Here is a 13,803-nt window from a genome sequence, read left to right as displayed (position 1 = left end):
ACTATAAATTATGAGAAAAAAACTACTCGGATTTCAAAAGAAAAGCTTTTATTTTGACGGTTTTAATGCATGAAATCAGAAAAAAGTCATCTAAATGATAGAATAAAGGTATGTGTTACCTGGAGGACTGTTCTCAACGACTCCATTGACTTGGTGTATGTGTCATGACTTTTCTTATATCAAAATCCTTTTTCAAAGATTTTTTCTTAATTATACACAAAAAAACGTGTTAAATCACAAAAGTGAAGCTTTTCTTAAACATTTTTATGATCACTTGAGACAATCTAAATTTGCTGGAATGGCATTTTCTTGGAATTTTTTCTTTGGTTTGTGAAACTTAAAGGACGTGTGTGTTCATGAACATCAGTTGCAGCTGCAGCCTTTCTGCAGGGTGAACGTCCAGCTCAGACAGGAGGAGGTCATTTTCCAAAGAACTCCATCATCCTGCGGTTGTTGTCGGCCTGCTGGACCATTTTTTCAGCCCGGGCCATCTCCAGAACCTCTCTGAGCAGGTGGAAGGTCAAATCCAGAGAGATGGAAGGCTCTTCGGACCTCTTCTCCTTTTCCTCGCCGTCCTCTTCCAGCTGCTGCTGCTCCACCTGCTCTGCCCGGGTCTGCAGGAGGTGCTGTGAGAGCTGCAGCAGAGCTCGGTTCACTGTTGAGGAGGAGGAGGAGGGCGAGGATGGATCTGGAGCTGTGCCTCCCCCACCCAGCCAGAAGGAAAACTCCTCGCCAAGGCGGAGGAGCAGCGGTTTGGTTCGTCTTAGGGGGTCCACAGAAGGTCGGCCTACAGCGGTGTGTGAGGGGACGATGCCAAGTAGAACTGCAAGGAGCAGCACTTTCACCTTCATCTCACAGCCTACAGAAGGAAGAGGAGCGACCAATGAGAGAGATCGCTGTGAGACTCCTGAAGATGGGTGGATGTTGAAGCCTGTCTGTGCGCAGAAGAGTGTCATCGATGCAAAAGCTCAAAACCTACCAAGAAATTAGTCTAATTACAGACATTTTAAGGCTTCCATTTGATAAAAGACCCAAAAACTTTACAAGGACAGCTTTTGATGAGTTCAATGACTTGTTTTAAAATGACATATCTCAAATGTAACATTTTTTTCAGTTGTTCTAGAAGTTCTTCCACTGGTTTTACTTTTGTTTAAATAGCAGATTTCTTGATTCAATTTGTTTGATAAAAAATAGGCAACAATATGGATATGCTTTCTTTAGTCAAATGCTACATGTTACATCACTGAGTCCCCTGGTTTGTTTTTTGTTGTTTTCATGCCAAACGCATCTGATTAGAAGCCTGCATTGTGTGCATGTGTGGCCGTCTGCACCCCCCCACCTCACACACGCACACACTTTTAACAGTTCAGTTTCTTGCTTTTTAGAAGTTTCACAGAACAGCAGCACAAAAATGTCACCATAACTGCTCCGTCTTCTTCAGTGGTTCAGATGATCCCTCAGGACTGATGTCTGCATAAACTGCAGAGGATTCCTCAACACAAACTGCAGCTGCACAAACCATGAATTCTCACATTACTTTTGTCCATCTTTCAAATCTAAATTTCAGACACCTTCAAAATCCTGAAAAGCAAACTAAATCATCTTTCCTCCAAAATGCGTCATCTATATTGTTTAAAGGCTTGAGTACATCACACTCACAACTGGTCTCTGATTGATTTTAAGGACAGAATTCTTCAAGATGATGAGTCAAAAACACATCAGGATGTGTTTAATTTTAACTTTTACATTTACAGAATGTACATATAAACTACATGTAAAATCTAACAATTGCTCTGCTATAAATGCCTAAAAGTATTTCAGTTTGAATGTGCTTTAGTTACACTTATCCACATAAGGGAATTTATTATTCTTCCAATTTAAGTTATGATCAACCTAATGTGAAATCCTAATTTTACATAGAATATTGATTTGAACTATTTCAATGATTTTTTGTATTATTGCTGTTTTATCCTGATTGTTTCTGTCTATGTGTCTCCTGTAACTCCTTTTATTTCTCTTTCTAGAAAGGTCTTGCATTTGTCCAAGGCAACATTGAAATTTAGAACTTTTTCTTAATCTGTCTTACCTGAAAAAATAAAGGTTAATTAAAATCAAATAAAATAAAAGACAGTTGTTCTTTGATGCAGGTGGACGTCTACCTGGACGTGAGCTGAGTGTCGCCTCCTCTTCAGTTTCTGCAGCAGGTAAGCGGCTCACTGTCTCCCACCAGGTGAAGCTCCTTTCTGTGTCTCCTCAGTCTGACTTAAACGCTCCGCCTCTTCAGGTTTTATACCTGCCAGAAATTGAAGAGCAAAAATGCTCTCTCTGCACATGCTCAGATGCCTTATGAGGAAGGTGAGGAAGGAGAGCCACAAGTCATGAAGTTTAAGAGTTTATTTGACAGAAATAATATGCATCAACCTTATGAGGTCCAGAACATTCTCATCATCTTCATCACTTCTTGTTTCATGAAGGGTAGAGTGAGGCAGCTGCAATGATTTTCAAAATAAAATTCCTGCAGTTTGCATGCTGCTCCTTTGACAAAAATGTTAGTTGACTTCCTGTTGGAAGGAGGGGGTGGGAAAGCATCTCTGTGAAGACAATGAAGATGATGGTGACGTGACCTTTCCATAGACCGGCTAAATGACCTTCAGCTCCACAGGCATCTTCATAAGTTCATACAGTTTTATTCTTAGATCCATGATATTAGATCCAAAAAATCTGTTATATGTGAGAAGCAGTGAGTCAACAGCTTTTGAACCAGTTTACTAACTTTATGAAAGTATTTAACTGTTTATGATTACTTTTATGAAATCTGAAGTAATTTGCACTATTAAATTCTCTTCTAGTGTTTCTATTATGTTCGGCACTCAAAATCATTAATGTGGTTTCTAATAATTCAATCATTTTGTGTTCAAACATTCATTATCTCAAGAGACTTCTTGAACTTCTGCTTTTGATCACGGTTGTTATTTTTGTAACATTGAATCTGGTTGATACGCATTAAAAGGAATCAGAACAGTTTAAAAAAACTCAAAAACCTTTGAAAAAGTAGAATTTACATGTACATGTACTCAGCTTGAACAATAAAGTGTTATTGTTAGTGTTATGATATATAAAATGTAAAGACCATTTTTGACCATGTCAAAGATTAAAATGGGTTTTTATTTATTTATTTGTCTATTTATTTATAACTTGTCCTGTCCAACAGCTCAGCGAACAGATCAGAGCTGAAGGTCTCTCGTGTTGGAAAGATTTCAACGTTGCAATAGGGGTTTATGGATCTTCAGACAAGCAAAGTGCATATTTGTATAAACCCCTTTTGTATTTGAGGCTAAGCTTTATTTATAATAATTATGTTTATATGCATTCCTTATTGGACCAGACGGAAAAAAGGGAGAGAATGGGATGTATGGGGGTAAGAGTTTAAGATGGGGAAGATAAAGGGTGGGGGGTACAGTCAATAGTACAGAGTCATAACATCAGTGTCACAAGTACATTGCATGACTTAATCCTCTCATACACACACTGATACACACCAACAAATAGTACTAATGCACTACTTTACAGATTCTTAGTATATTCATAGAAGACTCACAGGGGACACCGGCTGAGTTTCTATTTATAGCGTGTTCAGAAGTTGTGCTGTTTGAAGCGTTGTGGCACTATTGAAGTTTTTTTTCCAAGAATTCTGGACTAGTCTTTAAGCTTTTCGGCATCCTCCATTTAATTTGGTTCTTCTTCCTGTTTTTTTGTGAATTTCTGTATGAATGATCTTATTCAAATGTTTTTGCCTCTTCTAGCTACTGCTGCTCCACTCGGGTCTGCAGGAGGATAAAAGCTTGTTAATTAAATTTGTTTGGGTTCAGACATAGTTGATAATTTTTTTCTCCATTAAAATGTATCAGGGAACAGAGAAGGTTGATTGGATAAGAAATATGTTTTAATTTGTTCAGAAAATTGCATTTTTGTCAATTATTTTTGGTGATGTTTCACTTTACTCTAAAGCTTTACAGTCTGAGAAGAAGAAAAGAACAACTTGTGACAATGTTCAAAGGTGTGGGGTTGGGGTCCACTCATTCTGGTGATCTCAGAGATTTTGGAGTTATCACAGCTTGTTCTTGGTGCATCACTTTAGTCAAACAGTCATTTCAACGTCTGTAGTTAAAGACAAATGTTTTCCTTCCTACTGACAGTCAGCTGTCAGCACTGTCAGCTGACCTCATTTTTGGTCAGTCTCATCAGTTTATTGTTGGAGTTCTGCACCCAGGGTTACACGGAAATAATGACCTTTATGGGTCACATCCACACCAAAAAAAGTCAACTGGTCTACTTCTTTGGTCCAGATCAAATGCAGACTTTATATTTTTTATTGATTACATTCATGTCCAAATTGCAAATGGACCAAAATTTGTTGACAAAAGCTTAAATGTGACAATGGCTCCATGCCAAGAAATCATAAGGGCAGGATTACACACTTAATACAATGACTTTTTAAATGCAACCATGATCAGCAGCTAAACAAAGCACAAAATAGAAGAGTTAACCTATATTTTAAAATGGTCTAAAGAAGTCAGAAATCTCTTCATTGATCTCAAGCTTATAATGCAGGTGACTTTCATAAGATCCTGGTAAAATAACTAACTCAAGAATTCTCTCCTTTATGAACAAAGCAATGCTGTGTCACAAAAATGCAGATGAGTTAAGATGGTTACTGCAATTCCTGCTGCGTGGACCTCATCATTTAATTTATCAACCCAGCCTCTTTCTGTCTGCTGGAGTCTCTTGTTAATTAGATGTTTTCTAACAACTCAGCATGAATCTCAATTAAACTCAGTCTGTTTGAGTTCAAAACATAAAAAGCTGAACAGAAACAAAGCAAAGACTTTGGATGTATCAGAGGAGAGCGGCACAGATTTGTTTAAAGGTCGATGAGTCTCCCTGCATGGCGATGAGGGTTATGTTTACTGTCATGTTTACTGAAGTGCAGATCAACAGGAAGTGTGCACCTGTAAACGTCTGTGACCTTTGATGCTTTAGATCCTCACAAATCTAAAAATATCTCTTCTTTTAGAAGAAAACTTTGAATATAAAACATTTGTGCACGTTTGAACAAAACAGGGGCTTCCAGCGATCAGATGATAAATGGAAAATAATTAATAAATAGTCTTAATTTAGTTTCAACACATCCAAATGTGTTCTCAAAACACATTTTATTTGTTATTTTACTGTAATCTTATATATTGATTAGCTATATTTATTTACTAATATTTGTTTTTTAAGTTTTTCTTTGTCATGCTGTCAGCAGAGGTTTGCACTTTTATTTTGTAGAGCTGATTCCTCACTTCCGTTAGAGCTTTATTATGAAAAGCAGTGGCAGATTCAGCACCTTGACCTTCTTTGATTTAATCGGATCGAACAGGGTTCGTACATGGCGGGTCGTGATCGGATCGTTCACCTGCTCAGACAGCTCGAGCGTGCGGCGTAAGTCCGACCCACATGGCGGTTCCGGTACCGGGCATTCCCGTTTGTACGTACTCTGCTAAAAACCCGTGAGGGAAGGGGTAAGGTTCGGCAAGGGGCCGCTGGAGCAAGACGGGTTTTGATGTTCTGAGGTTCTGTAGAAAATCGGCGCTCTCAAACAACTTGTTCTGGATTCACAGATGTTTGTGCACGAGAGTAACTGTTTACAACAACAGAGGTCACGTGACAATGGACGGGCAAGCCTCATCTTTAAGTATTGGGTTTATTTTTAGCTCTTTTATGGCTATCTGGACTTTATCGACTCAGATTGTGAATAGACTTCCGGTTTTTGACCCAGTTCAGACCTGAGTCCAGACCAAAACTGAACCCCGGACTGTAGGTCTCTCCAACCTGCAGTTCTGAAGCTAAATTATTATAAAAATAAAAGATCTTTTAGAGATCTCTGTTTGTAGATGAGCATAAAGCTTCCAGCTGTTTTAGCTTTTTCTCTCTCTCTCTCTTTCTGTATTTGTGTGCAGGTGCAGATGTCCTGCTCACTCCAACACCTTCCACCAAGGTACATACATGCTGCCCACTTAGTTCATTCATACATTAATGTATGAATATTTTGTTGTTGATTTACTTGCTGGTTGGAGTCAGATCATTAGATTCATCTCAGACAAAACTTCCTTCATGAATTTTCTTTCCAGGCGCTGGAGCTGCAGGCTGCACCGCCAGGACCACCGATTATGCCTTTGAGGTACTTCTTCAAGTCTAAAATGTTCTTCATGAGGCACAGATAAAGCAGACGTCTCAGCCTTAGAGTTTGGGGGTAACACAGTAGATGTCACCAGCAACACCTAACTACCACACGCTCTCTGTTGTGCTGTACATCTATAACCATTTATGTGATCACCTTGGATCAGCTGATTTTGTTTCTGAGAACAGTGGTACAAGCCTCTTTTCTCTATGGCAGAATGAGCTGTTGCAAAGTGTTGCATATCAGTGCAAGGCTGCTGTTTTCTGCTTTAAAGTCTGCTGGAATTATGTTAATTATGTTAAACGGTTGAAGAGTTACGGCAGTGGAAGAATGTCAACACTAGAACCAAAGCTCTGCTGTTGAAGGGTTAACCAGCTAGTTTGATTGTTTGGGAACCTTTACTGATTATCTCTAACAACTTTCTGTCAGATGGCGAGTTCCAACATTCGGTATGGACCAGGAGTCAGCAAGGAGATCGGCATGGTAACCGCAGCTCACCTTCATGACCGTCATCAGCCTCAGCAAAAACCCAGAGCGTCACACCACCAGTCACTGAATGTTCTCTGAATGTTTACCAGCCAAATTTCCTTGTCAGAACCCTGTTTTCTCTTGCAGCTGGTTCATGTTTCAAAACAGATTTGGGATTTTGTTCCTGTTTTTCCAGGACCTCCAGAACCTCGGCGCTCGGAACGTTTGTCTGATGACAGACAGGAACTTGTCGCTTCTCCCTCCTGTGAAGGCTGTTCTGGAGTCCCTGGCCAAGAACGGAGTCAACTTCAAGGTGTACGACAACGTGCGTGTGGAACCCACAGACTCCAGGTGAGCCGACCCACGTGACTGCTGGACAGGAACTCATGCTGACGCGAGAAGAGACCGAAATGTACTGAGCTGATTGGTGACACCTGGATTAATTAAATATGTATCAATCATTGGCATAACAATGTTCATTTTGTTGAGCTATAGTTTTTTATTGGTTAAAAAGTTAGGGTTCAAGCACAGAGCCCTGTGGTACACCACTACAGTCTCTGATTAAAAAAAAAAAGTCTCATCATATACGTGAAAAAACTGGAATAAAAAAAACTAGCATGACGTAAATTCTGTAATATCACTAACTCCTCTGTGTCAGGAGTTCAGGGGTCAGTTTTTCAGGATGTTTTTGGGTAAGTTCACTGAATCTCCTCTGTGCTGCAGCTTTAAAGACGCCATTGCGTTTGCCAAAAAGGGCTCGTTTGACGTGTTTGTGGCGGTGGGTGGCGGGTCGGTAATTGACACCTGTAAAGCGGCCAACCTGTACGCCTGTCACCCTGAAGCTGACTTCCTGGACTTTGTTAATGCTCCGATTGGCAAAGGGAAGCCCATCAGGAATCCACTGAAGCCGCTCATCGCAGGTACGTCCTGTCATCATGGAGAATAACAGGTTTTTTTTATGAATCTGTCCACCGAATCCATCTCTGTTTTTTTTTTGTCCAGTTCCAACAACTGCTGGCACTGGGAGTGAGACCACTGGAGTCGCCATCTTTGACTATGAACCCTTGAAGGCTAAAACAGGTGAGATGAAGTTACTATCAGCTAAAATGTGGTCAATCACAGTGAAGGATGGATAACTGAAGTCTCTGAAAGGCTGGAAGAGGATCCTTATGGTGATGAAGACTGATCTGCATCTTCAGTTTAATGAGAGTTGAATCGGAGCTTCAAATACTTTCATTTAAAACAAGTGTGTCTTTTTGATGAACGTGTGACATCACTGTTTCACTCAGAGCTGTGATTGGCTGTCTTTGCTCAGGCATTGCCAGTAGGGCCATCAGACCCATGCTGGGCATTGTGGACCCGACCCATACTCTGAGCATGCCTGAGAGGGTGGCGGCCAACAGCGGCTTCGACGTGCTCTGGTCTGTCTCCACCTTTCATGGTTTTAATGTTTAAAAATCTGTGTTTTTGTGTGTTTGAGGTCCTCTGCTTTCACGAGCATGTTCATCTACCCTGACAGCAGGTGGCGATAAATAACCTAAATGTTCACCCTGTCAATTCCTCCATTATGGTAGTAAAACTCTATGTGTGGTACCAAATACTTAACTTTAAAGATGCAGAACTCTTAACTGGATAATTCCTATATAGAATTATTTTTCTCTGAAATAGGAAGTCACTGCGGGGATTTGTTTAGTGTTTAAGGTATTAGGGTTCTGTGCTCACTCAACAACTGGTTCCTCACAATATTTTGAAACTTAAATGCTTTGCCTCAATTCTGGACCTGAACATTGAGGTCCACTTGCAATTCTGTAGGGTAATAATAGTGAGAGCAGGAGAATATTCATAGGTTTTCTAAAATAAGCAAAATCTGTTGTATTCAAAAAGATGACACCGTAGAAACTTTGTTTAGCATTCCAAGTTAAATAAGAATTTCTTTTTTTTTATTGTTTAAATATTTCTGTTTGATTCCAGGGATGCAGAACTGCATCCGTGTTTCCTTGTTTTTATCACGATTAACTATGCTTTCTTAGAGGGAGCTTCTAAGTATAAACAGAAGTGGTCCCATTTCAATACCCTGTGTTACACCACAACTTTCTCAAATTTGTTTTAAAACACAAGATGAACACAAACCAGATCAAATCTAAAGCAGAACCCTTTGATCCAGATTCAAAGCATGATGGTTGGATGGGGTCATAAATGTGTCATAAATGTCAAAGGTCCAACACTCATGTTCTCTGTGTCTATCAGTCACGCTCTGGAGTCATATACCGCCCTGCCTTACGACCAGAGAAGCCCCTGCCCCTCCAACCCAATCCTACGCCCCGCCTACCAGGGCAGCAACCCAATCAGTGATGTCTGGTCCCGCCACGCCCTCCATGTGGTAGCCAAGTACATGAAACGGTAATCTTTTATTTTCTGTTTAATCATTTCCAGTTCTCACTCAGTGCTCACTGCTTCTTCAGAACTCAAAGGTCACTAAAAAACCTGCAGAACATGAAGCCAGAATGATGAAGTTCATGTTTCATGTCTACATTCAGGCAGAGCTGCTTTAACATAAAACTCCCCTTTAAAACTTTTTGGTTTTAACCAGCACTGAACTCAACTGGAACCAGAACCCGTGTCATATTAGTTAAAAAGACTTGAACAGATGTGATGGTGAGAATTTCATGAGATCCAAAGAGGATGTCTGTGGACCTGCACTGAGACCAGAACTGGACTTAAACATATTTGAACCATTTTTAACTTGCAAAGGTCCAAACACTTGCAGAGCTGAAAGAGATATTTTTAAAGGTCACATTCAAAACAAACAGATCTGTGAAGACTAATCTGTTCATCTTTAGGAGGATTTACACGTAAAAATGTATGGAGATCATCCTTTTTTGTAGTTCAGTCTTTATTTTTTCTGTGAATTTGAAATGTAAAGTAATGCCAAGTAAAATCTTCTATTTTGAAAAAGAAAATCAGCAACATTGATGACCTGCTTCGTGGGAAAGCTCCTGGTGTTGTGTGATTGTCTGATTGATTGTCCTCAGAGCTGTTCGTGACCCAGAGGACCTGGAGGCCCGGTCCAGTATGCACCTGGCCAGTGTGTTTGCTGGGATCGGCTTTGGAAATGCTGGAGTCCATTTGTGGTGACGACCAATAGTTGTGCAGCTTCAGCATTTTTCTGCAGACTCACTTTCAGACTGGGCTTTGGTTCGGTTCTGTTTCACAAAGCTGCTGTCCTCTGCTCTCCGCAGCCATGGCATGTCATACCCCATCGCAGGAAACGTCAAGACTCACACAGCCAAAGGCTACTGTGTGGAGCACCCCCTAGTGGTGAGCAGCGATCCTGGAACACGGCACACACTCGCCATTAAGTCCATGCAGTTCACCTAAGACAGTTTCCGTTCAAAGTTCTGGTTTTGATCAACCGCGTGTTCTTGTGTGTTCTCAGCCTCATGGACTTTCTGTCGTCCTCACGTCTCCTGCTGTCTTCAGCTTTACTGCCCCCATGTGCCCAGAGCGCCACCTGGAGGCTGCAGAGATTCTTGGTACCTGAAGGCCTCACAGCTCACACACATCAGCCCGGGGCATTAACAGTGAACGGGGTTACATGAGAGCGGAGGACACTGATGACAGAGATCCCATTTAATTACAGTTATACCATGGTCTGGGTGAATACTCGATTCTGATTGGCTGCTGGGTGTGCATTAAAAAGTGATAATGCACAGTGATAACGCATGCCTAAAAAAGAAGTTCCAGTTACATAACTTAAATGTTCTGTATCACTGCGCTGGCTGCTTTAAAACAAACTTTTACGTCATCATCGGGACAAAAACAAGCGGTAAGAGGTGAATTCTCTCTGATCGGATGCTTTATCTAACCCATCGTGACGATCAGCATAGATATTACTTTGCCACTGCAGTCGAGATCGGAGGTCGTTACAACACGCTCCTCCGCAAGACGCAACAAATAGTCTGCTTTTTGCTAAAAAAGAGATTCAAATCGAAACAATAACAAGAATAAAGTACTAAAAACTGGTTGAATATTCTTTTGAGTGACCATGGTATAAGCGGGTTAATGATCTTTGAATTATGTATTATCAGCATTAACGCTTCGCGTCGGACGGTTCAGGCTTCTACATCGTTCGTTAATTTCTGATAATGCACACTTCGTCGTCTATTAACCCTCACAATAGAAGTCTTCATGTGGCTCCAGCATAAACATTTGTCCTCTTACTTTGTTAAAGGGGCAAAAACGCATCCTTTCAAAGGTAGATCATTTGGCATTATTATAGGCATGAAAGATTTAGAGGCAACCTCCTATAACAATTCCAAGATTCTTACCCTGTCTGTACTAAAGACGAGGCAGAGCATTGGAATCAAACTGCCTGTGGGATGTGCCACCATGACCTGTCTGTAGCATTTTGTGGTGCATTTAAGGAAGTAGGTCTGGTGCATTTAATAGTGGGGCTTTCAGGTGTCATAAAGGCCTCTGTGGTGTGTTCAGGTGCAGATGTGCAGCAGGTGAAGCGTCAGGATGCAGGCGCCAGTCTGGCTGACACACTCCGTCAGTTCCTGTCAGACCTGCATGTTGAAGATGGACTCGGCGCCGTGGGGTACAGCAAAGACGACATCCCGGCTCTGGTGAAGGGGACCCTGCCTCAGGTGAGTGCCCTGCAGAGAACAGCCTCCACCTGCAAAGTTGTGCTGCTCTGGTGTTTTATCTCTTTTTTTTTTTCCTCCTCAGGAGCGCGTCACTAAACTTTCTCCTAGAAAGCACACAGAAGAGGACCTGAGCCAGCTTTTTGAAGCCTCCATGAAGCTCTACTGACCTGGCAGCTGACCAAAGACTTCTCTGATGACTTTAACAAAGAGACAGTGTTCGTGAACTCAGAAGGTTCATTAGTTCTGATATATGAAAGAGCAGAAACTGCGGCATTTTCATGTGTGAGGTACTGTGCAATGTCTTGAGATGCAGTACCTGCTGGTGACTTCAGGGTTCAGCATCAGTTAAAACTGGCTGAACTAAAAGGAAAAATCTGTCCTTTGATTTTTTTTAACTGATGAAAATTGTGACTTTGGCATAGAATTGCTAATTTATAAATAAACTTTACTAAATCATTTTTGAGCATGGGATCTTTTCACAATAGTAGCTTCATTTTCTGATAAAAAAAATATTAGAAACTTGTGTTTCGGTGAATAAAATCATTCATTTTAAAGCAAAGATTAAGCATTCATGAGTGTTCACATGTACAAATCTAAATAAAAAACAGATTATTGTAAACTGACTGAAATGTAGAACCATAACATTTCCAGTTAAAGGACAAAGATGAAAGACTGTGGAGTTTTTCCTCACCTAGCATCTGTTTTTATCAACAAAAACTTTACAGAGGGGATTTGACCATGCAAAAAGAACTGGAAACAAAATCACAAAAAAAAAAACACATTTGTAAAGCACATTCATTAATTTTTACATTGATTTCATGGTAAAAAAATATTTAGAACACATTTTTTGGCATTTTACATTTACTAAAAAAGTAAGTAAAATTTTAAATAATGTTCTGGTCTTTTTTGTTATTATGACCAGGTTCAAAAAATTTGCCTTGCAGTTTTGTTGAATTAATTTAACCTTGGAGGTGTTGCAGTCAGTTTGACCAGCAGGGGGCAGCCCTCACAAAAGTGGGACCATACTGGGTTTACAGCGTTTCTCGGAACGCTTGCTTCTTTAATCTGTTAATCTGGTTTAATCTGATTCATTAAGAAACGTTACATAAACCTGATCTGACTGCCTCCCTGAAAGCGTTGTTCAGTTTACCTGAGCTCACCTGTGAGATAGACTTCACAACTACTGAGCATGTGCAAAAATGGACCTGCAGCCATGAGAAATCATCACATCAGTTTTTAGTAATCATTGGTTTTCTGCAGAGTAAAGCTACCGTGCACTTGCATACGTGCACATGCACACAGACGTGCACAAAATGTCCTGTACACTAAAGGCAAAGAAATCAGGTTGATTTATGTTAAAAACTGAAGCTTTCAGGTTTCCCATCCACATCACTGAATTTTTTAAAACAAGAAAATTCAGTAATCCTTGTATTTTAGCTCTGATCTGGCAGTTTTAAATCATAACATTGTAGTGATTGAGTCATCACTTCTACTTTTGCTCTGTCTGTCTACATGCGTGTCAGTGTGCGCATGGGATTATCCCTGCAGGTATTTAAACTCACCGTCCCTCTAAGAGAAAGCCCATCATGCAGCAGATCTACAGACAGAGAGACGAACAGCTGGAGGTCTACACCACCGTCTTCTCTCCACGAGGTGAGACTCACAAACACACTGTCTCACACCTTCTGGTATTACAGATCAGTCAGACTGATCAGGGCGATGCTGCGGTTGACCTCTGATTGAAGGGTGCAGGTTCAGTTCCCACCCTGCCTATCAATTTGTTGAAGGGTCCTTGGGTAAGACACTGAATCTAATATTGGTCAGTGCTTTCGCCTCAAAGCGAGATGACTTCAAATCTTGGCTGGGACCATTTTTCTATGAGGAGTTTGCATGTTCTCCCGGTGCATGCATGTGTTTTCTCCAGGCACCACAGCTTCATCCCACTGTCCAAAAAAATGCTTCGTGGGTTCATTGGTTACTCTAAATTGTCTCTAGGTGTGCGTGTGTGATTGTGTGGGGGGATGATTCTGGGAACCTGTTCAGGGTGTACCCCACCCTCACCCAGCAGGACAAGCACAAGGAATCCAGTGACCCCGAAAGGGGTAGAAGAAAACGAATGGGTGACTGAATAATCCTTGAATATTTCAGGATTTCCTTCTCTATGGATAGTATTAACGGCCCAAAAGCTAAAGATATGTATTTGAATATTGATCTTTCAGGCAAAAATAGTTAATGAATGTGAATTTCTAACCACGCCCACAAGGACAGACAAAATCTTCTGCCTTGTATTTTCACGTCATTCATAACAGATTCACCAAGTTTAAAGTTGGCAAGGCAACATTTGCAGACCAGAAGGTTTTGGTAAAATTGGTTTAAAATGATCAACCTCCTGTTGTTTTTGGAGGTCGGGGGCCTTTAAACAAACCTAAAAACTTTTCGTTCTTCTCTGCCAAAAACAAAATC

The 13,803-nt window shown here is 40.8% G+C and overlaps 2 protein-coding genes across 2 annotated transcripts; one reads left to right on the top strand and one right to left on the bottom strand.

Annotated features, from left to right (window-relative positions):
• Window positions 1–34: 34 nt before the first annotated feature.
• Window positions 35–2,244, bottom strand: LOC101166988 (corticoliberin-1). The gene is made up of 2 exons (XM_011486228.3): window positions 2,160–2,244; window positions 35–859 (listed from the first exon to the last, which is right to left on the bottom strand). Exon 2 carries the CDS (start codon window positions 849–851, stop codon window positions 420–422), a length of 432 nt encoding a protein of 143 aa, XP_011484530.1. The 5' UTR covers window positions 852–859; window positions 2,160–2,244; the 3' UTR covers window positions 35–419.
• Window positions 2,245–5,352: 3,108 nt separating this feature from the next.
• On the top strand, window positions 5,353–11,959 carry adhfe1 (alcohol dehydrogenase, iron containing 1). Its single transcript, XM_004078763.3, has 14 exons — window positions 5,353–5,484; window positions 6,003–6,040; window positions 6,174–6,223; window positions 6,653–6,706; window positions 6,888–7,042; window positions 7,415–7,611; window positions 7,694–7,771; window positions 8,007–8,112; window positions 8,939–9,091; window positions 9,724–9,822; window positions 9,931–10,009; window positions 10,128–10,224; window positions 11,183–11,340; window positions 11,423–11,959. The coding sequence occupies exons 1-14, from the start codon at window positions 5,432–5,434 to the stop codon at window positions 11,504–11,506; spliced, it is 1,401 nt and encodes a 466-aa protein (XP_004078811.1). The 5' UTR covers window positions 5,353–5,431; the 3' UTR covers window positions 11,507–11,959.
• The last annotated feature ends 1,844 nt before the right edge of the window (window positions 11,960–13,803 follow it).

Source organism: Oryzias latipes, chromosome 17 (assembly GCF_002234675.1).
Source record: "Oryzias latipes chromosome 17, ASM223467v1".
In the NCBI taxonomy this organism is placed as follows: domain Eukaryota; kingdom Metazoa; phylum Chordata; class Actinopteri; order Beloniformes; family Adrianichthyidae; genus Oryzias; species Oryzias latipes.
Note: the sequence above shows the minus strand (reverse complement) of the source record. Positions and strands in the feature narration are given on the sequence as shown.